The sequence below is a fragment of the Alnus glutinosa genome, chromosome 4 (assembly GCF_958979055.1).
Source record: "Alnus glutinosa chromosome 4, dhAlnGlut1.1, whole genome shotgun sequence".
NCBI lineage: Eukaryota > Viridiplantae > Streptophyta > Magnoliopsida > Fagales > Betulaceae > Alnus > Alnus glutinosa.
Window position 1 is genome coordinate 618656 of NC_084889.1, and position 21882 is coordinate 640537.

The 21882-nt window shown below is 37.4% G+C and overlaps 2 protein-coding genes across 2 annotated transcripts; both read right to left on the reverse strand.

Moving 5' to 3' along the window:
- Window positions 1-171: 171 nt before the first annotated feature.
- On the reverse strand, window positions 172-7184 carry LOC133866997 (uncharacterized). The gene is made up of 10 exons (XM_062303669.1): window positions 6862-7184; window positions 6293-6774; window positions 5845-6191; window positions 4919-5210; window positions 3844-4002; window positions 2826-3191; window positions 2252-2317; window positions 2029-2077; window positions 1470-1593; window positions 172-537 (listed from the first exon to the last, which is right to left on the reverse strand). The coding sequence occupies exons 1-10, from the start codon at window positions 7151-7153 to the stop codon at window positions 447-449; spliced, it is 2268 nt and encodes a 755-aa protein (XP_062159653.1). The 5' UTR covers window positions 7154-7184; the 3' UTR covers window positions 172-446.
- Window positions 7185-8474: 1290 nt separating this feature from the next.
- Window positions 8475-21875, reverse strand: LOC133866998 (phytochrome-associated serine/threonine-protein phosphatase). Its single transcript, XM_062303670.1, has 10 exons — window positions 21600-21875; window positions 16757-16903; window positions 16584-16651; window positions 15617-15674; window positions 13982-14092; window positions 13765-13815; window positions 9474-9617; window positions 9307-9402; window positions 9110-9181; window positions 8475-8881 (listed from the first exon to the last, which is right to left on the reverse strand). Exons 1-10 carry the CDS (start codon window positions 21678-21680, stop codon window positions 8798-8800), a joined length of 912 nt encoding a protein of 303 aa, XP_062159654.1. The 5' UTR covers window positions 21681-21875; the 3' UTR covers window positions 8475-8797.
- Between the last annotated feature and the right edge of the window lie 7 nt (window positions 21876-21882).

The following is a 21882-nucleotide window of genomic DNA, read 5'->3' on the forward strand; positions in this document are numbered from 1 at the left end:
CTGTTCACAAATGAATCAAAAATGCAAAAATGTAATTAGTTTTCATAAGGGGATGGATGGGGTTTTTAAGGATTTGCTTAGCCATTTTAACTAAAAGGAGGAAATGGCTAGGCCATTAAAAGTGCTTTCATTCTGTTAAGCTATTCTATAAGTAATTAGTCCCTTATCATGTGAACCTTGAACAAACATCCATACATTAACCATCATATTACCAAAGAGAATACAATACACAAAGGGATAAAATTATGCACTTTTTTTTCTTTTTTTCTTTTTTTTGTTTCTCCTTCTAATGACTTTTTTTCCATGCTACAAGTATTAACTTCAGCAATCAACACTTCTAATTGAATCGGCACGCCAGATGAGTGAACTCCTATGCAAGATGTTGCTGATACTGTTTCGCAACTTACGGTTCTTTTCACTGCACCATCTCCTAATGCAGCAAGGCATCAGTTCTCCCCATATCCAAGGTCAGGAATCATGTTAAGAGACTTCATTATAAAAGCATACGTGAAGGCATCTTCTTGAAGCTTCTCAAATCTGCACCCAACAAAATAATAGTACACTTAGTAATTAAAGAGAGAAGGCATGCGATTGCTTTGGACTTCTAGGAATGAAAGAACTCTATGGGGACTTTCCATTTAATAAGAATAAGTTCATCCAAGCCCACGTCAGAATGCTTCTAACACAAGATCTTTGGATCAATATACATGGCAGGATCTATGACCTCACATAAAGTTTGCAGGATGAATATAAATGGACTACCGACCCATTAGCAACCCCCTCAAACAACACAATGAAACAAGTTGAACGGAATTTTATTACGCAAATAAATAGATACGAATATACTTAAAACTGATTCAATCACCATCAGCATCATTGTCAGTGTCAGTGTCATATCATTGCAAGAGGGAAAAAGACGGAGATGCATGAGCAGAAGCATTTAAGAGAAATAAATAAATAATATACAGCTACAAGATGCAAGCTGGGTCAACAGATCAGTTTATCAGTTGTATGAAACAATTCCATATATTCAAGGACAATAAACCAAGAAAATGGAATCAAAAGAAAGATATAGGTAGGAAGAACAGTTCCAAGAACCCTGGCAAGTCTTTGCCTCCACATGAAATGGCAAGCTTTATAAAGAAGCATTGTTTGAACATTATATATTTCCTCTTCATATAACTTAAAACTACCTTCTTTTGCCTACAACTTCAATGTAGATCCCTGTATCCACATCTCTATAACATGACCCATGCATTCGTATCATACATGTGCAAGATCTATTTTAGCTAACCCCCCCCCCCCCCCCCCCCCCCCCCCCCCAAAAAAAAAAAAAAAAAAAAAAAAACAAAACAAAACAAGAGAGAGAGAGAGAGAGAGAGAGAGAGAGGGAGAGAAGAAAGAAAACCTAAGCTCCAAAATTAAATTAAGCTGTAGGAATAATAACCAGAAAAAGTGAAAAGTGTTACCTTCCTGACTTCGAGGAATGTCCAGCACCAAATTCACACTTAAACAACAGCAGGTTATCATCAGTCTTCAGTTCCCTCAGTTTCGCCACAAACTTAGCAGGTTCTGAATACATAACACGTGGATCTGACACAATGAACCAGGGTTCAGAATGACTGCTGGGGGGAAAGGAATTTATATTATCTACTTTTCCTCTCAATTGTGCATGTGAGCCACATTGGTGGATTAGCAATAACCATTCAATGTGCCCCATCCATAGTAATCATCCAAACAAACATTAATTTGATAAAATTGTATCAATTAAGAAACCATGTAGTCAAGCTTATAGATGGGCTCCCATGTTTGGGTACTCGACCAGCTTGGACGACCCAAATTCTTTAACATCTACTATCTTTGATACTTTTCACAATAATTAGACCTTAATCTATTTGAAATTTTTGTGCGTGCTGCCATGGTGGTTTGCCATAAATATAATGGATAAGCAGGTTATAACTGTCATGGAAAAATATGTGTAGTTATGATGAAGACTGCATAGAAATAGTGTTAAGCAATTATACTTACCATTTAAACCAGCTGTTACAAGAATGTCAGGATAATTTTGTGCCTTAACCTGTGTAAATATCGTTAAAGGTCAAACCAGAAAGAAAAATATCAAGAATCTACCAAAAAAAAACTACCCTGCTATCAGTTCAAATGGTGAAAAATGATAGCTAGTGTAACTTCATGGCCCAGAGAATACTGGTCAACTGTGTATAAGGGAAACACAGAGTCGTATGGTTCTCACATTATCAACAGGGGAATATGACTTCATGTAGAAGTAGAACTCTTCCTTTCGGGGGTCACCCCATTCCTGCAGTAAGAAAGAGCAATCAGCTACAACAAAATTATCACTTGTGTAATATAGCTGCTCATACATATATGTATGTCTCGGAGATAGACAAGGCAAGAAAAGTAGATCCATAGAACCATGAACAATGTAAAGTACCAGATTGGCAAATACAAAAGCCTAATCAAAGCATTCCAGTTTCTCCAGAGCACATAAGAAAATGCAGGACCTCAAATTTGGGTGAATCCCATCTTAGTGATAAAACCTGGTATAACAACATATCATCGTCCTCAAAACTAGAGATTTGTTACTTGTATAGTATAGCTGCAGGTATAAGTTTCATCAAATGATATATGGATATATGTATGCATGTATGTATATCATATCCATATTTATATTTCAATGCATTACATTAGGTAGAGTGGAAGATCTAATTCACTAATCATTATCTGCATACAATAACCAAAAACTAAACTTTTTTGGAATGTAAACATAGAAATAAATCAGCATCTCGCGAGTGAACAAAACATACCTCCCACTCTGAAGTAGTAAGGGGGATAGTTGGATCCAGCATTGTAGTCAGAACATCTACAAAAGGTACTCCAGCAACAGCAGCCTTGAACAAATCAGGCCTCATATTCAGAACAGCACCAATAAGCAAACCTCCTGCACTTCTTCCAATAATACACAACTTTTCCTTCGAACAGTACTTGTTTTCTATTAAATACTCAGCACAAGCAATAAAATCAGTGAAAGTATTTTTTTTCTTCAAGAACTTCCCATTCTCATACCACTGCCTCCCCATTTCACCACCTCCGCGAATGTGAGCTATTGCATAAACAAAACCCCGATCTAACAAAGACAGCCTTGATGCCTTGAAACTGGGATCTATGCATACCTGTTCAGAATAAGAAATTCTGATTTGCCGAGCAAGTTCAAATAAAATAATCGAGTATAAGTGAAAAACACAAAGAAATTGGATTCATGAATCGAAGGACATTGCATCCAGACCAATTTGCATGAGCATAACAAAAATGATCAGTCCAAATGATGAGTCATATGTTCCTACAACAAAAGCAAAAATGGTCAATTACATAATACAGACAGCAACGTATCAATCTACTGTTAACTTATTTCCCATGATTGGGGAATAGCAACTTTTTAGACCAGAAAGCTAAAAATAACCCAGAAAAATGGCCCACAAATAGGACGTTGAAGCTTTTGAGGGGACATTGCAAGAACGGAATGGATAAAACCACTCACTCAAACTTCAATGAGTTGGACAACATTGTTACAAAAGCAAGAGGACTAGGGCTGATATGCCAGAGCTTCAAAGTTCTGCCTACAGATTGAATATTGTAAGCAATAACACATAATAAATCAAAACAATCCTCCACAACAAGAAGATTTGATCTTTGAAAATCATATTGCATTAATATGATGCAAAAGAACCAGTAGCCTTTTTTTTCCATTATCAACATGGTACCAAAACCATATAAATTCCCATTTGTGCCACTATCTACAACTTAATCGATGAAATCTTCTATTACCTCATAAGAACCATAGCCATAAAGTACCAATGGATCCGACCCATCAAATTTCACAAGATCCTTGCGATAAACAATTGATAAAGGAATCTGAGTGCCATCTGGAGCACTGACCCATTTTCTTTCAGTAACATAATCCGATGCATCAAAACCCCCCAACACCTGAGTAAGAAGGAAAATTAAATTAATTGTGAATTAGATAAGCAGCTCAATAAATGAAGCATAAACTAGGATATTAATGCACAAATTTCCCTCTTTTTACTCTATTGCACCAGAGAAAAAGAATTCAATCATTATATATATGTCAACCTAGCACTTACATATATTTACGACTGAGATATCAACGGTACGAGTCTTCATTGACATTAGCAATTGTTTCACCACTAAAGGAATTACGAACATGGAAAGCCATAAGCCCAAAATACATCTCTTAATCTTGAAGGCATAACATTTGATTTCATTAATCATACTCAAAACTTTTGAAGTCCTCATTTCCTTGATCTTTTTCCACAATATAAATAACATATTTTAAAAAACCAATCAGCAAAGTTTTGGTATCTCTTTTTAATGACCTATTTTTTGATGAATAAACGAGGGGTGCAACAAAAAGACTTCCTAGAAGGTCACCCATTCTAGTACTACTCTCACATTTTTTTAGTGATCTTCAAGAATTACCTCAAAGATTTTTTTTTTTTCTCCCCATCCCTTGTACCGTGAGGATTCTAGGCTTTCTTATTGTTGAAGCAAATATTAAGGAACTTATGAGTTGGTAAAATGGAGCAAGCATGTATTATTAAGTCATATGTCATACCCAAACACATATGCAAAAATGACTAATAAATGAGTCAATTCCATGATTAGTTCAAATTTATGAGTCAATTTCTTGATTAATTCTGACTTACAGGATGCTCATTAAGTTTGCAACACAGGAAAATAAAAGCACATATATACACACATTGACAGAAATCATGCTCATAGAAAAGATCAGATAAGAGAACTACACCTATTGTCCTAAGCATGTAAATAGAAGTCTATGCAGAACACAATAATTTGAAAAGGATTTATTTATATAACTTACAACTTCAATCTTCTTCAAAACAGAAATGCCTGCCTTCATATCATAATCATACACCGAGCGAGGAGTCTTCATTGAACTATAGGCAAATCGTAAAATGCTGGAAGTAAACTGTGACTCTAATCGTTCCACCAAGTATATTGGATCAATAAAATCAACAATATGACCACCTTGAAGACTCTTAAGCGGTTCTCCAGCATCTGGAAGGCCATAAATAGTTACTTTTGGTAGGCCCTTTTCACGCTCATATACAACTAGATGATCCTTAAAGAGTTGTATGTCCTGAATTTTTACGCTGGACAAAATTCAAACTTAATAAGCTTTCATTCCATGGAACCACGTGTCTCCAAGAATACAGAGGGAATGGTAACTACTTTAGAAATACCACGTTCTAAGCAAAAATTTCTAGCATGGGTGTGCAACAAATAACATCACAAAATGCTGAAATTGCACACACACCTGTGTAACTCGTTGCATCATTATATTTCATTTTTCTGCACCATAGTTGAATCATTTTCACATGGTACATAGAAGGATACGTGGTCAGAGAAAGTGCAAATGAATGGCTAACAGCAGGGCAGATATGTTTGCCCATAAAGTCATGAGTCACTTTCATTAAGTTTACATACTAAGGACAAAGGACAAAGGACAAAGCATATTAAAGGGCTGAAAGTATCCCCAATGTATATATATCAGTGGAAGGTCAAAATTCAACCAGAAGAGTGTCTGATTTTTTTAAGTTAGGTAGGTCACAATCAAGTCGACACTCTTTACGCTAATAATACAATTAATTACACCATAATTTACATAGAACACAAGAAATAAGCCAGAATATTTTACCAAAAAAAAAAAATAAGGAAGAAGGGCAAAGGCAGCCGCTGAATTAATGTCTCAGCAAAGTTAAACATCATGCTCATATTGATTATCACCTTTCCCTGTGGGGAAGAAGAACCGTAGTTGCAGATGTATTATCCAGAGGACAAGCTACTATCTCTGAATTGAAACACTCGTCGCTTCTCCTCCGAATAAAAAAATGATCTCCACGATGGCTGACTGACGTGTCAATACCATCTAGACGAGGTGTTAGAACTTTAAGCCCATCTTCAGGCTTTGAAACATCAAGACAGAAGTTGAACCTTGTATTTTTACTTTCAGAAGCAACGAACAAAAACCTCTTGCTCTCAGAAGCTTGAAGATCAAGAGAAAACGTCTCATCCTTTTCGTGATAAAGACAGGAATCCCGTGATTGTTCTGTTCCCAGTTTATGCAACCATGCCTGCAAGCGAGCAAAAAAACAGACCATTGCCATTTGCCAATGCCATCACCATTACCAAAAATTTAAAGTTTGCTTTTCATAGAAAAAGGAAGTAGAAGAACCTTGTCAGGACGGAGAATTCCATCCATGGTGATGTAAACTAAAGAGTCGTCACCAGCCCATTCGAGATAGGAAGTGAGACCCAGAAGAGGGTTGCCCACAGGAGCCCCAGTTTGAGCGTCAATGACGTAGGCAGTATAAATCTCATCTCCTTTGGTGTCTTCCGCATAGGCCAACAGCTTGTTATTGGGACTAACCTTGAAAGCTGCAACGACATAATAATCATGAGCTTCAGCCTTGACATTCCCATCCAAGATAACATGCTCCACGGGGGCATCAGGGCCTGTGGGCATGGTGTCGTACACGGAAGGTGGGGCTCCCTCCGCATTGGGTATAAGACGCCGACAATGCTGAGCGTACTCCTTCCCCTGCAAAGTCCTCTCGTAGTAGTAGTATTCCCCTTTGCGCACAGGGGCAGACACATCGTCCTCCTTCACCCGCCCTCTTATCTCCGCGAACAGCTCATCTTCAAACTTTTTGCCACCTTACAGAGAAACGAAGAGGTCTTGTTTTCCCGAGAAACAAACAAACAAACAAACAGAGAGACAAGCAAAGTGAGGCTCTTTCTTACCGGACATGACAGAATCGGTGTAGGCATTCTCTTGTTTGAGGTAAGAGAGGACCTCAGGATCGGTGCGGGAGTCATCGCGGAGCCAGTAGTAGTTGTCGATCCTCGCGTCCCCGAACATTTCCATCACGTGCTCCACCTTCTTGGCCAACGGAGGCTTAGGCATGGGCTCTGTCGCCATCGTCGCCGTTGATTTCCGGATCGATGTTCGGACGGCACACTGGTTAGGGTAAAGCACCACGGGAAGAAGGTTAAGGAGCTTGCCAAGACCAAGACGATGATGCTGATGCATCATCTTCGTCTACGCTTCCCTTTATATACTCCCATTATTTTATACCAATCTTGTGAATTAAGGTAAGGATAAAAGACGCCGGGACGTTTCCACTGTTTAGTGACGACGACGAGAGTGTCCAAATGCTTGTCATCAGAATTCAAAATCTAAATTTACATTTACATTATGAGAAATGATTTTTTTTTTTTACGATCTTCCATACATTTTTTTTTCTCTAAATTAATTAAGACTTACAAGAACTCAAATATGGGTTCAATAGATTCAATAGTTGATTTAGAAAAAAAAAAAAAAAATGTATAACAAATATACATGTAACATGTCTCTTTACATTATAGACGAGTTAACCGGTAAAAATTTAAATTTTATATTTACGACTACACTTTTATTCTATAATGCTAATTTAATAGCGTCAATCAACCTTTAAATTTGTCATTATTTTCAAAGTGAATGAATAGGCGGTCTAATGCAAGTTTCTCCAACGGTTTCTTTATCTGGCCAAACGCTTGAATTTGTTAAAAAATAATAATAATAATAAATTAAAAAAAAAAAATCAAAGATCAATTAGAACCTACCATATAGTATTGTAAAATAATCATAAAATAAAAATATAATTTCTAACATTTCTCTTTTACATTTGAATAATATTATATACTGCACTTTTATCTCATTTTATTCGTGTTACCGTCAAACAACCCTTAAATAAGCCCTTGTCTTTTTTTTAAAAAAAAAAAAACCAAACAAATAAACAAAAAAAAAAAAACCAAAGGACTTGGAATGAGCTCAAACTTCAATTCTAAAAACTGAATTATATATATATATATACATGGTTTCATAAATCAAGCATCCGTCCAATCCCAACTCGAGCCGAAGACCTCATCCTTCACACTAACTTTGTTGGAAAAAAGAGACTATTGAACTAGGACTAGTACAAAAAACAAATAAATGAATAGAGACATGTTTGGATTTCACCTTTTGCTCATCTTTTCTCCATCTCCCATATTTAATGGCGGATTTGCCAAATAGATGGACAAAAGATAATTGTAGCAGCTCTCAAATGAATAATATCTATAAACTCTATAATGTCAAAACAGGTTTGCCATATGTTGTCTTCTTTTAAGAGGAGAGTAAAACAGGATCCTTGCTATTTGCCATGAGAGAGAGAGAGAGAGAGCACGCAGTAAAATATGATGATAATACCCATTACAGGTGGACAAAATGTTCAAAAACTTGTTTTCCCCTTCCACTTGAGCATGTTTTGTCCTGATAATTTCCCACCCAGATAGGAAACTGCATCCATGAGAAAGGTTATGCACAAAAAGCTGTCTGCGGTCCAAAAGCGTGCTTAAAATACATTGGCATAAAAAGACGCTAGTTAAAAATTACGCAAGCAACAAATAGCAGACTAATACACAGCACAAGAGTCCAAGAGCGGGCTTGATAAGAAACTTCCTGGAATGAGGACACTAGCTAATGAATAATGGAGTAAACAGTTAGCGACCCAATACACAGCCCAAAAATAATAAAAGCAGCCTAGACCAGATGGTAAATTCCCCATCTCCAAACACCAACGTATTCAGGGCACTCTCAACATCAGTTCACAATTCTTCAATAATTTTACACGTAACACAAGCAAATAACTTCCCATGATCACAAGAAATAGGGGACTCCTGTCCTGGGCCCTCTCATCTGGTTGTTCTCCTCTGTTTCAGTGAAAAACTTCACTTCTCTCTCCTGTTTCAAATGACAGAATATGAGTACCAATGCATGTTCAAGACAATAAAGTACGAGTCATGATATAGGAAATCTCCTGTTTAAAGTAAGCAAGTGCGTGAATTACACAGAAAATGATAACAGAGGTATTATAAATACCTATGTGTCAGGTATAAGTCTGAACCTTAACATTCCACTTTGATAGAGAAATAATAACAGGAAAAAAAAAGCAAGTTCATAATAACTCACCATATTCTCATTGAAGCTCAATATAGAAGCTACGTTCCCACAACGATAACAGTAATTTGGTGCAGACCACACCTGCAGAGATCCAGAAACAATCTATCTACTCACGCAACTAAAAAATAATTTATTTTTTTTTTATAAGTAATCCAAATATAAAATAACTAAGCAGAAAAACTAATATAAAAAGTTCAGAGTCTCACAGTTACTAAGCCTTTATCTTGGAACATGTACTTAAGGCCTTCCTGTACAAGTTGGTGTGCTCGACAAACCAGATCCAGATTGTTTATGTGATTGAACTACAGAAAAGGGAGTATTCATAAGTTCAGCAGGCAAATATCCTATTAAAGTTGAGAGCAGATCATATTACCTCAGACGTGACCCTGGACCCAAAAAGCCAACCTGCTCCACGGGGACTAACTGCCCATGTTTCAATATCTTCAGGATCACTCCACATGAGATCACAAAATGGCCCCTCATGTGGAATTTCACAATTTCGTTCTATCACCCTTATCTGCAGATGAAGAAGTTTCAATAATACTGAACACAACTTCATGTCAAAAAAGCCATAACAGTTTGTTCCTTGGCACTATGTGAAAATGTCATGTCAGGAAATTGCTACCCAAAAAACAAACAGAAAGAAAAAAGAAAAAAAAGAGCATTACTTATCAAAAAAAAAAAAAGAGCAATGCCTATAATAAAGCACTAACATAATAGGGAGGAAATCTTGCATGACAAACAGGGTTATATAACATTTATGCCATATATATACACTTCATGAGATGAACACACACACACAACCATAGAATAACTAGTCTTTGAGCAGTTCAAATATATAAATTACACAATTTACGGAACTTTTTGGAAAAAGAAAAATCATCTATGAAGAAGTATAGTAGTAGCATATGCAGAATTATCGCGTGATCATATTTATTACGCAATATAGAAAACCCTGCCTCTCTCTTACGCAGGCCTTTATGCTTGACTGTGGTTTAAACCATCCAAATTAAAACAATATCAAATCTAACACTCATTTAAGTTCACATTTTCGGCAAGAGAATAAAGTAAAGAAAAGAGAAGAAGAATGAAAAATATTATTTCCATCATTCTGTTATAAAGAGAACTTTAGTATCCTTTATGCACCACACCTAACTTCTCTACAAAATGTAACCTATTTTGGTGAGAGAATTTGGTGTTTGGGGAGTGGGGGGGCTCTCTCTCTCCCTCAAGTGCTTAATTACCTATATTGAGCTCATCTAATCATTTATTTCCCTCCAAAGACACCGCATAAGACAAGATGGAGCCATCTTCCACATTGTAGTATTCTGACGCCTACGAAATTGCCCTTTCCAGCAAGCATAAAAGTCTACTACACGACTAGACTTGACCCAAGCCAACCCTACAAGGCTGAAGATGGAATTCCAAAGAGCACTAACCATCTCACAATGGAGTAAAATGTGATCCACAAACTCCCAACTCTTCTTACACATACAACACCAATCAACCATTGTGACATGTCATTTTCTTAGATTATCCATAATGAGAATCTTCCCTAAGGCAGCTAACAAAGCAAAGAACAAGATTCTCGAATGAGCCTTATTCCTCCAAATACTCTTCCAAGGGAAAGGAGTGCTATCATGGGGAGCAAGAGCATTGTACAACGATCTAACATCGAACAACCTGTTCTTAGAGGATAACCACCAAAGCTTATCTTCATCACCCGGCTCAATCTAAAGGAGCACAACAAATTGAAGAACGATGTAAAAACGTTTACCTCCTAACTGTGAGCTACTATGAGAAAGTTGATGTTAGATCTTTCTACAAGGTTCTTGCTTGCAAAGAGGTTATTCATTTTCCCTGGAAAAGTATATGGCGGACCAAGGTTCCCTTGAAAGTGGCTTTCTTCGCTTAGACGGCAGCGCAAGGGAAGATCCTCACCTTGGACAATCTCAGAAAAAAGCGTGTTATCGTGATTGATAGATGTTGCATGTGCAAAATGAATGGGGAGTCTGTGGACCATCTTCTTCTCCATTGCGAAGTTGCACGCGCTCTATGGAACGTCATCTTCAGTCGCTTCAGTCTGTCTTGGGTTATGCCTCTTCAGGTGGTAGATTTATTTGCTTGCTGGTGGACGGGAGGTCGCTCTCGGAGTGCGGTCGTGTGGAAGATGGTCCCTTGTTGCCTTTTGTGGGGCTTGTGGAGGGAACGCAATGATAGACAGTTCGAGGACAAAGAAAGAACCATTGAGGAACTCATTTCCTTTTTCTTTCATTCTTTGTACTCTTGGTCGGCTGCGTTCCTCGCACCTTTAGGCCCCGTTTGGTTTGTGAAATAGACCTCTGGAATGGAATGGCTATTCCTATGGAATAACCATTCTTTTGTTTGGTAGGGGTCTATTCCATGGAATAGCTATTCCTATTGGAATACCTATTCCTCTCATTTTTTTAGAGGAATAGCTATTCCTTCGGGTAAAGAATACAATTTCCAAAAAAAAAAAAAATCATTTTTTATTTTCTTTCAAATCTTTTGTTTAAAAATAAAAAATAAAATAAGAAACGAGAAAAACTAAACCCCAAAGTGGTTGGCCGACCACCCCAATGGGTGGTCAGCCAGCCACTATGGAGGGCCAGGGGTGGTCGCACTACCCCCCCAGGCATTCGGGGGGGTGGTACAGGCCACTCCCAGTTCTCGTCGGGGGTGGCCGATGGGTTTCGGGGGTGGTCGCGGGTCCCTCGGGGGTGGCCTCCGGTTCAACGACCCACCAATTTATTTCATTTTTTTTTGTTTTTTTAGTTTTATTTTTTTAAAATAATAATAATGTAGGGTTTTTTTAGTAATTTTCTTTGAATCCCGATTAATATGTGTGAGTTATTACCAAACAAAAGAATAGGAATAGTCATTCCATTCCGCCACCTTCTATTCCCAGGAATAACTATTCATTTTCCTAATGGAATGGTCATTCCGCGAACCAAACAATGCCTTAATGTTTAGTTTTAATGATTTCCTTGTTTTGTTTTCTTCTTCCTCTTAGATGCCTTTTTTGTATACTTCTTGTGTACTTGATTGCGCTTTGCGCTTTTTAATGATATTTCTCTTACTTATCAAACAAAAAAAAAAACTATGAGAAAGTTAACATTCCACCAATGAGAGTCGCTTGAGAACTCCAAAAGTTATGCCATGGAAAAAATTCTTACTTTGGTCCAAACTAAACAAATCTGGATAGGTTGTCTTGAGGGCTTGATCCCCGCACCACACGTCATGCCATAATATGATTTAGAGCCATCACTAACTACAAATCTAGTATGAATAGAACCTCACCAACTACAAATCCATCACCGACTACAAATCTAGTATGATTTTAGAGCCAATGACTAGAATCTGATTTTATTGTTAACTAAAAGAAAATATGTACAAGTTATATAATATGAGAATAAGACGTACAATGGGACTTTTTTTTTTTTTTTCAGGGGTCCATACCACATCTCTGCAATTATTCATTCACAATGATTGTAGTATAGGACAAAGGCTGCTTAAATCCTTGTGATTACTAAGAAAGAAATTTTACATAACATACCTAGATGTTGTAGCGCGGGGGGGGGGGGGGGGGAGAAAATCCTTTGTGTTAGGCCATCCAAAATCATGTATGTCTTCCCTTGATCATATAATTTTTTTTTTATAAGTAATCGAAATATTATTAAAAGCGTAAGGCGCCTCTAGGTACACATGAAGTATACAAGAGAGACCACCCAACTAGTAGGAGCAAAAAGAGCTATATAATCATAATAATTAATCACCAAAGGAGGAAAAAAAAAACTGTCCAAAAATGCAAGGTGCTGAAAAATAGAGACTGGTACGCATGGGTGTTCGATTTTTTGAAATCAGAATTCAATTATTATTTAGTGCGCAAATTTCAAGGTTTGCTTTTGTAAGATAAAATATGATTTGTTTTTTAAAAAAAAAAAACTAATAGAATTTTTTTTTGAAAAAATGGGTTGCCAAACCAACATTTAATCTACTCCAAAGTCCTCTCACGATCCTCAAAACTTCTATCTTTCATTTTCCTCCAAAGTCACCACAAAAGGCACGAAGGTACTATCTTCCCCATAGCAACACTCCGAGTGTTGCCGACTTGCCGGCAGTCCACCTACAAGCACATGAGTCGACTACTTCTCTAGGCATAACCCAAGACCGATTGAAGAAAACATTCTACAGCACAAGCAACCTCACAATAGACAAAAAGATCGTCCACATACTCCCATTTCTTTTACCCGATCAACACCTATTGACCACAATGACGTGCCGCTTCTGGAGATTGTCCATAGTACGGATCTTTCCTAGATCCATCGAAACCTTGATCATATAATTGATAACAAGAAAACATGAGAGCTCCTATTTACACCAAAAAGTTTTGTTGTTTATTTAAATGCAAAAGGAAAAAAAAAATTACATCCTACTCTTATTACACTTACTCAGCAAATACAATCAATAGCTTCAATTAATGTTCACAAAAATAATTCAGTAAATAAAAAATTATCCTCCAGCATAACTTCAACCATGCATCACACAGGCATTGCTAGTAAAGAAGCCTAAAAGGCATAGAAATATTGATATTTTTTAATATAATTCTAATGACCAACTACTAAAAGAGACAAAAAAAATACCTGATCAACTGTTCGAATGTCAGGAGAAAGACCACCATGAACACAAAGCACCTGGGATAACAAAATAAACATGTTTAAACTCCAAAAGTGCACGTGCATTGACACACAAAAAAAAAAACATATATATATATATATATATATATATATATATATATATATATATATATATAGAGAGAGAGAGAGAGAGAGAGAGAGAGAGAGAGAGAAATTGATTTACAGTTCCATCAATAATCGCTGAGAGCGTTAGATAGTCAAAAACATCTGTACAATACCGCCACGCATTAGCATTTCCGTACTTCCTTTGGCACTCATCATAAAAACCATATACCTAGCGAAGTTGGAAATCTCACATCAACAAATATCAGACAAAAATTTCTTTATATATATTAGACAAAATATCTTATTATGACAAATGCAAGATGCCCTTCCTACAACCATAAGATCTTGAGATGGGAATTCAAGACCATTTTTACATGGAAACATTTGATACCTAAGATGTTAGGCTACAAATTAAATCAAACAAAATTTTAACCACTTTGGTGAATCCAAGAATTGCATTTCCAAATGTCCATCTCTAGTTGGTGAAGCACTTAATCACAAGTATTTCAGGGTTTCTTTTTGTTGATTACCACTATGGAAATAATACAAGTTGAGGGTCCTAGGGTTGAGGGTTTATTTGGGTCTTTTTGGGCTTCTTCTTGTGGCCAGTTTGATGTGGGCTATTTTATTTGTTCCTGTGTTTAATTCGGGTTTGAGGGTCTTAGGGTTGAGGGTTTATTCGGGTCTTTTTGGGTTTCTTCTTTTTTTTTTGATAAGTAAGAATTCATTAAAGAGCGCAGAGGGGCGCAACCCTAGTACACAGGGAGTATACAAAGGAGCCCCTAATTAGAGGACCGAAACGAACAAGAAAGTAAAAAATCAGCGTACGACATACTACCCATGCCATTCGCCGACACCCAAAAAAACAACATATTAAGCATAATTCTACAAAGAGCCCCAGCTTGAACCTCCACATCCTCTTCTTGTGGGCAGTTTAGTTTGTTTATGTGTATACTTCTTGTGTACGTAGGGGCGCCTTACGCTTTTTATAAAATTTATTACTTATCAAAAAAAAAAAAAAAAACAAGGCACAAGGTTTGGAACAAATCTAGAGTTATCCATTAAAAATTACTATATTGATTATAAATTAAAAAATAAAATAAAATAACCCTGAAAACCAAACTAGTCTTGATGCCAAAACTGAAAAAGGAAGGAAAAGAAAACTGATTACTGGATTAAACGCTCATGTATCAATTTGATTAATGCCGCATGAAACAATGGTAAGACATCAATGAGATGGGGAGGTACCTTGGGTTAAATCTTAATCATATTATTTCCCCCAAAAAATATTATCAAACATAAACTGTATAACGAATAAAAAAGAATGCATCAGTGTATTTACTACATAAACCATCTGAATTCCTACCAGAACAAGAGAAAATATAGCATTTAGTTTTGAACCTTATAAATGCCTCTTGGCCACAACCATTTATTATGAAGGCAAATCATTTATTGTGAAGGCAAAATTAAAAAGTTTACTTGACATAAACTGTAACATCATATAAAAATTAAATTCAAACTGAGAGAGCAATAAAAATATATTTTAAGATATTAATGAGTACTGTTACCAAAAACCAGATCTTATTTCTTTCCCCTATTTTCCCAATGGAGAGGAATATATCTGCCTAATGCACAAATGCCATATCAAAATGGAACTACGAAGATCACTTCAAAGAGGTCTTAAATATTGACTCTTCACTCACTTCAGCAGCACACTGACACAACAGAGATGAAGTATGAGTGTAAAGCACACCTGGGTTAGCTGCCTGCTTTCATGGTTTCCACGCAAAAGGGTAATATTTGCTGGGTATCTGTGAGCAAACAGAAGCACCAAACAGAATAAAGGCCACATCAGCTTCTTTTGAGAAGTCATAGATATCTAATAACAAGTGAGGGCACAGACAAACAGAAATGTAATAAGAGCAATTGCACAACCATTAGATTTCAACCGAGAAAAGAAAAGGTCACTATTACATAAGCAAATGCTCATATGGTCCCATGTCCTCCACCAACAAAGGATAATAATTTCAAATATTATACAGATATTTAAGCCCCATCTATGTTACAATGTGGCGGAATGTCAAGACAATACCAACTAAAGATATACAAAAACTAAGCACCCAAAAAGTAGAAGCATGAAAAAAAAAAAAAAAATTAAATAAAAAACCATTGTGTCCTATTATTTCTGCATCAGTAATACCCATCTTTCTTCACGACAATTTGATAGGTGCATTAATCCCTTAGACATAAGTCACTGGTGCTAGGCATTTATTTTAACAACTGACCTTCAATCACTGTCCAGAGTAACCCTCAATATGAGTGATTGAGATATCCTAAAGGTCCTAATTTCTTCACATGAAAGAAGAAAAGACACATGTGGCTAAATACTATTCACCTCCTAACTTTTTCTGGGCAACTCTTCCTAACTTTTTGTTTGAAAAAAAATATGCAAAACTTCCAAGTCCTTTTCTCCTCAATTTAGCATTCAGCCAATAAACTACCTGCCAGAACCAAATTAACTTGCACACCACATCTTCTAGGTGTGTATTGAACTCTGGGAGGCCCAACAATGTGGCAAGTAATCAAATGCTGTAAAGAAGAACAAGGCAAGCGAAAATAATGGGACTAAAGAATAGCTTGACATAAAAATAACACCACCGTGTGCAGGAGGAAAAAAACAAATTCACTGACAAATTCATGTGTGCCTAAAAAGAACACACCTAGCTTTAAGAAGCAAGAGGATGGTGAAAACTTCAAGACTATTGTAACCCCGATCAACAAAATCCCCCTGCAAAGAATTTTGAAACATTTAGCACCCCAGCATACAAGCAAGTGATATCAGATGGTGCAATAACATGTGAGAACAATTTCTAAAAATAGTGTAAAATCATACCATAAATATGTAATTTGTCTCCGGTACATGACCCCCTGTCTGGAAAAGTTTCATTAGATCATGAAACTGACCATGGATATCACCACAGACAGTGACAGGACTATTGACTGGCTGTACATTGGACTCCTCAATCAGGATCTCTTTCACCTGTGATATATTACAATACAATGGATAAGCATGATACCGATTATGAACATCTTTCAGAAATGGGCTTGACAATTACAATGTCATTAGATAACATATGACCAAATAAACCTACACAATTGGAAGGTGTTGCTTGATACATTAAACTATAAACAATGCATATGAAAGGTGATGACAACAATGTGTATACCTGTTTCTGTAGGCGCGCACACACGCACAAGCACGCATCACGCATGCACACACACACACACTGACACACTGCATGAGTAGATTTTATATATAACACCTAAACGTTTTTGGTATATTATATACACTGCATGCTCATAAATTTCCTGTATAGTGTAATTTTACAAAGACAAGCATAAAAACAAAAGAAACACCCAACTAGGCATTTTAAGATACTAAATGAACGCAACTAACACAATCAGAAGAGTATAAATATAGATATGACCAATAAATTCTGGACTAATGCTTCCCAGCTTTGAGAAAGTATACAAAAACAATGTGTGACACATTGGGACTTGAGAGTTGATAATGATGCTGCTCTACACCATCACCGAAGGCTCATGTCATTTGAAACATTTTATGATTCAAAATGAACTCCATTCTAGAAATTGTGCAAGCGATCAGCATAACTATCACAGGAGAAGCAGGTCTCTTGCTTAGAAAAATGCATTCTTATACCTTTAGTAGACAAGGAAACATACATCACTTAATAGGCAGACTTCTTTGCTGCCCATCATGGTTACCATGGAGCCAATTCATCTGTCTTTTTAAACCCATTTATCTAAAATTGCTCCGGAAATCTTTCACCCAGTAGCGAAGGGTTTGAACCAAGATTCAATAACATAGGAATCAACAATTCTTTTCTTCTTTTTTTTTTTTTGATAAGAGAAATTTCATTAAAAGTGCAAGAAGCGATCAAGTACACAGGTTGTATACAAGAACGGCAACTAAGAAGAAGAAGAAGAAAACAGTACAAGAAAATCATTAAAACTAATCACTAGAGGGGCAAGGAACGCAGCCGTCCAAGAGTACAAAGAATAAAAGAAAAAATAAATGAGCTCCTCAATGGTTCTTTCTTTGTCCTCAAACTGTCTATCGTTGCGTTCCCTCCACAGGCACCATATAAGGCAACAAGGAACCATCTTCCACACAACCGCACTCTAAGAGCGACCACACGTCCGCCAGCAAGCAAAAAGATCAACCACCTGACGATGCATAACCCAAGAAAGACTGAAGCGGCTAAAGATGGTATTCCAAAGAACGCAAGCGGCATCACAATGGAAAAAAAGATGATCCACAGACTCCCCACTCTTTTTGCACATACAACATCTATCAATCACAATGACCCACCTCTTTCTGAGATTGTCCACTGTAAGGATCTTCCCTAGCGCTGCCGCCCAAGCTTGAAATGCCACTTTCAAGGGAACCTTGGTATGCCAAATACTTTTCCAGGGGAAATAACTTGTCTCCTTAAAGGCAAGAGACTTATAGAAAGATATAACATCAAACTTAACTTTGCGAGAAGGAGACCACCAAAGCTTATCTTCCCCATCACGATCTAGACTGATGGAATACAATAAGGTAAAGAAAGAAGTCAAGACGTCCACCTCCCAATCGTGTGCCGCTTGAATAAATCTGACATCCCACTGAAAAGATCTGCTCTCCAGAATCAAATGAGCTGCCACGGACGAATTCTTGTCGCAAGCAATGTCATACAAACCTGGGAAAGCTTCCTTGAGGGGCATCTCTCCGCACCACACATCATCCCAGAATTTGATCCTGGATCCATTACCCAAAATAAATCCGGAATGGCTACTAAACAGACTCCACCCCTTCCTAATGTTCTTCCATAGCCCCACACCATGAGACCCATGGGGGTGTAAGGAACACCAACCAGCCCACGAAGAACCATACTTTGCATCCACAACTGATCTCCACAGAGCCTCTCTCATGCGCAAAACGCCACAACCACTTCCCTAACAAAAAGCCTGATTGAAGATCCTCAAATTCCTGATGCCCAAACCACCTTCTGAAATATGGGAGCAAACTATGGACCAGCTAACCAGGTAATATTTGAATTCTTCACCTAGACCTCCCCACAAGAAATCACGATGCAACTTTTCTATACGACTGGCGACACTGAATGGAATAGGGAACAAAGAAAGGAAGTACGTGGGTAGGTTAGATAAAGTACTCTTTATGAGGGTAACTCTACCGCCCTTAAACAGATACATCCGCTTCCAACTAACCAGGCGTCTTTCAATCTTACCAACTACATCATCCCAAATGGATTTAGCCTTAAAGGGGCCCCCAACGGAAGACCGAGATACTTTAAAGGTAGAAAGGAAACACCACAACCCATGATGTCAGCCAATTCATCCATATTATCCACATCACCCATAGGAACCAATACTGACTTGGCCAGATTAATCTTTAAACCTGAAACAGCTTCAAAAGACAAAAATAAAACTCGAAGAAAGCGGAGATGATCAGGATTAGCCCCGCAAAAGACTAAAGTATCATCTGCAAACAACAAGTGAGATATATTAAACACCCTGTTGCTACAATAACCCACTCAGAACCCTGATAGAAAGCCCCTGCGAATAGAAACAACGAACATCTTGCTAAGGGCTTCCATCACAATGACAAACAAGAGAGGCGATAGAGGATCACCCTGTCTAAGTCCTTGAGAACTGCTGAAAAAATCCGAAGGGGTGCCATTCACCAAAACAGAGAAACGTGCCGAGAAAATACAATGCACTATCCACGAACACCATCTCTCTCCGAAACCACATCTTTTCATCAAATACAATAAGAAGTTCCAGTTGACATGATCATAAGCCTTCTCAATATCCATCTTGCAAATCAACCCTGGTTCGCCTAATTTAATACGACTATCCAAACTCTCATTAGCGATAAGAACAGAATCAAGAATTTGCCTACCTTTCACAAAAGCATTTTGAGATTTTGAGATTATCTTTTCCACAACCTTTCTTAGTCTATTAGCAAGAACTTTTCCAATGATCTTGTATACCCCACTCACAAGACCAATAGGCCCAAAATCTTTAAGATCCACAGCCCCAAACTTCTTCGGTATTAGAGCAAGAAAGGTGGCGTTAATGCTTTTGACAAACTTGCTATGAGTGTAGAAGTCCAGGAATACTCCCATGAGGTCTAACTTAATCAAATCCCATCAATCTTGGAGGAACGCTAAGGTGAATCCATCAGGACCTGGTGCCTTATCACGATTCATGCCTTTAACCACCTCTAAGACTTCCTTTTCCTCAAAAGGAAGTTCCAAGGAAAAGGCCTCAACCGCATCCAATGAGTCAAAATCAAGGTTGTCCAACCTAGGCCTCCAAGTGTAAGGTCCTGTAAAAAGGGACTCATAAAAATGAGTAACATGATCCCTAATAACCTGCTGAACGGAAGAGATAGAGCCATTGACTGAGAGAGACTCTATGGCATTGGACCTTCTGTTCGAGTTAGCTATTCAATGAAAAAAAAATTGTGCATTTATCCCCCTCTTTAAGCAAAAGAACCCTAGACTTCTGTCTCCAACTAATCTCCTCCTGCAGAATAGAGTTCTCCAGATCTCTGATGACTTCATATTTCCTTATCTTCTCTTCGGGAATTAGCAATTCTCATATGGAATAAGTAATCAATACAAAGATTAAGGAGATATAGTAATCAAAAGCATTTAGTTTTGAGTGGAATGATGTAGTGGAGTGGAGCTCTGCTGCTCTTAAAGGAAAAAGTCTCTGGACCATCTTATGCAGACTCTGTTTTGGGGTTGTTGTCTACCACATCTGGAAGCAGAGAAACGATTTGATTCATGGGAATGTTCCTAGGACTGATGAGCAATTGGTAGCTCACATTCGGTGGGAAGCGAAGACTAAGATCATGGCTAGTTACAGAATCTTGGATTTGGCTTCTAATCACAGTCTAATTCAGGAGTGGAATTTATGTTGATTGCTGTAGAGTGTTTTGTCTAGATAAATCTGTTTCTGGTTTATTTGGATTGTTTTTGTGTTGTTTCCTGCTAATTAGGCAGGTTTTCCCCTTGTAAAGGGGCTTGTATCCAGTTTTTTACTGGAGAGATTGTTTGAGATGAGTTTGGTTTATAAAGGCTTTAGTTCATCCAAAAAAAAAGATTAAGGAGATATATTTTTACATTTATAACATAAGATGTGGCCACATGCTACCCATTAGCAGGGTGGATGTTGGGTATGTCAACAATTCAAAAAACACATTTAGAAATGTGGGATTCTATAAGTAAATTATCATAAAAACATATCCCCTTAATGATATTGATAAATTTTTGCTACAAGACTCAAGTATTTCTGGCTAATTTTTTAAAATGTTTTCGAGTCCACTCCACAGAAAAATGATGTTGGATACTTCACACAAGGATAACAATTTGATTTGCAAGATTACTTTCTAAGAATTGCGAAAATCAGAAAAAGAAAAATAAACAAAACGTCCATTTCCCTTTTTCCCCGGAAGTTTTTTCTCAGTAACAAAAAATATCGGATTTCAATCTGCACGCTCAAAATAGAATAAAAGCAAATAGATGAGAACATAAACCCTAGTAACACATCCAAATACAGACGAAATATGCATAAATACATACATGAAAGAGAGATCGTTGTATTTAGAAAATGAAACCCTAGATTTGGGGGAAAATACGCACGTATTCGCAGAGGAGTTGAAGCTCGTCTTCCAAGAGATGCTGACCCTCCTTTACCTTCGAGATCCACTGGTCCAAATCCATTTCCAGTTCTCTCCTCTCCTCCTTCCTTGTTCTTCTTCTTCGTCGTCTCTCTTTCTCTCTCTCTCTCTCTCTCTCTAGAGTGGTTAAGGTCTCTTTCAGCAGAGCAAAGCGAGAGAGAGGGCGGCAGCGAGAAGGGCCCAAGAGAAACTGAGGAAAATTCAGAGGAACCCAAACAAACACATCTGCCTATATTTGGGACCTC

Excerpts from the sequence above, each read along its gene's own strand:
- LOC133866997 (XM_062303669.1), bottom strand. The coding sequence starts at position 7,153 with ATGATGCATCAGCATCATCGTCTTGGTCTTGGCAAGCTCCTTAACCTT. Across the intron at positions 5,211-5,844 it reads CTTCTTCCCCACAGGGAAAG|CGTAAAAATTCAGGACATAC; the intron begins GTGATAATCAAT and ends AATTTTGTCCAG. Across the intron at positions 3,192-3,843 it reads ATGGCTATGGTTCTTATGAG|GTATGCATAGATCCCAGTTT; the intron begins GTAATAGAAGAT and ends TATTCTGAACAG.
- LOC133866998 (XM_062303670.1), bottom strand. The coding sequence starts at position 21,680 with ATGGATTTGGACCAGTGGATCTCGAAGGTAAAGGAGGGTCAGCATCTC. Across the intron at positions 13,816-13,981 it reads CAGCGATTATTGATGGAACT|GTGCTTTGTGTTCATGGTGG; the intron begins GTAAATCAATTT and ends TTGTTATCCCAG. Across the intron at positions 9,618-13,764 it reads ACATTCGAACAGTTGATCAG|ATAAGGGTGATAGAACGAAA; the intron begins GTATTTTTTTTG and ends CTTCATCTGCAG.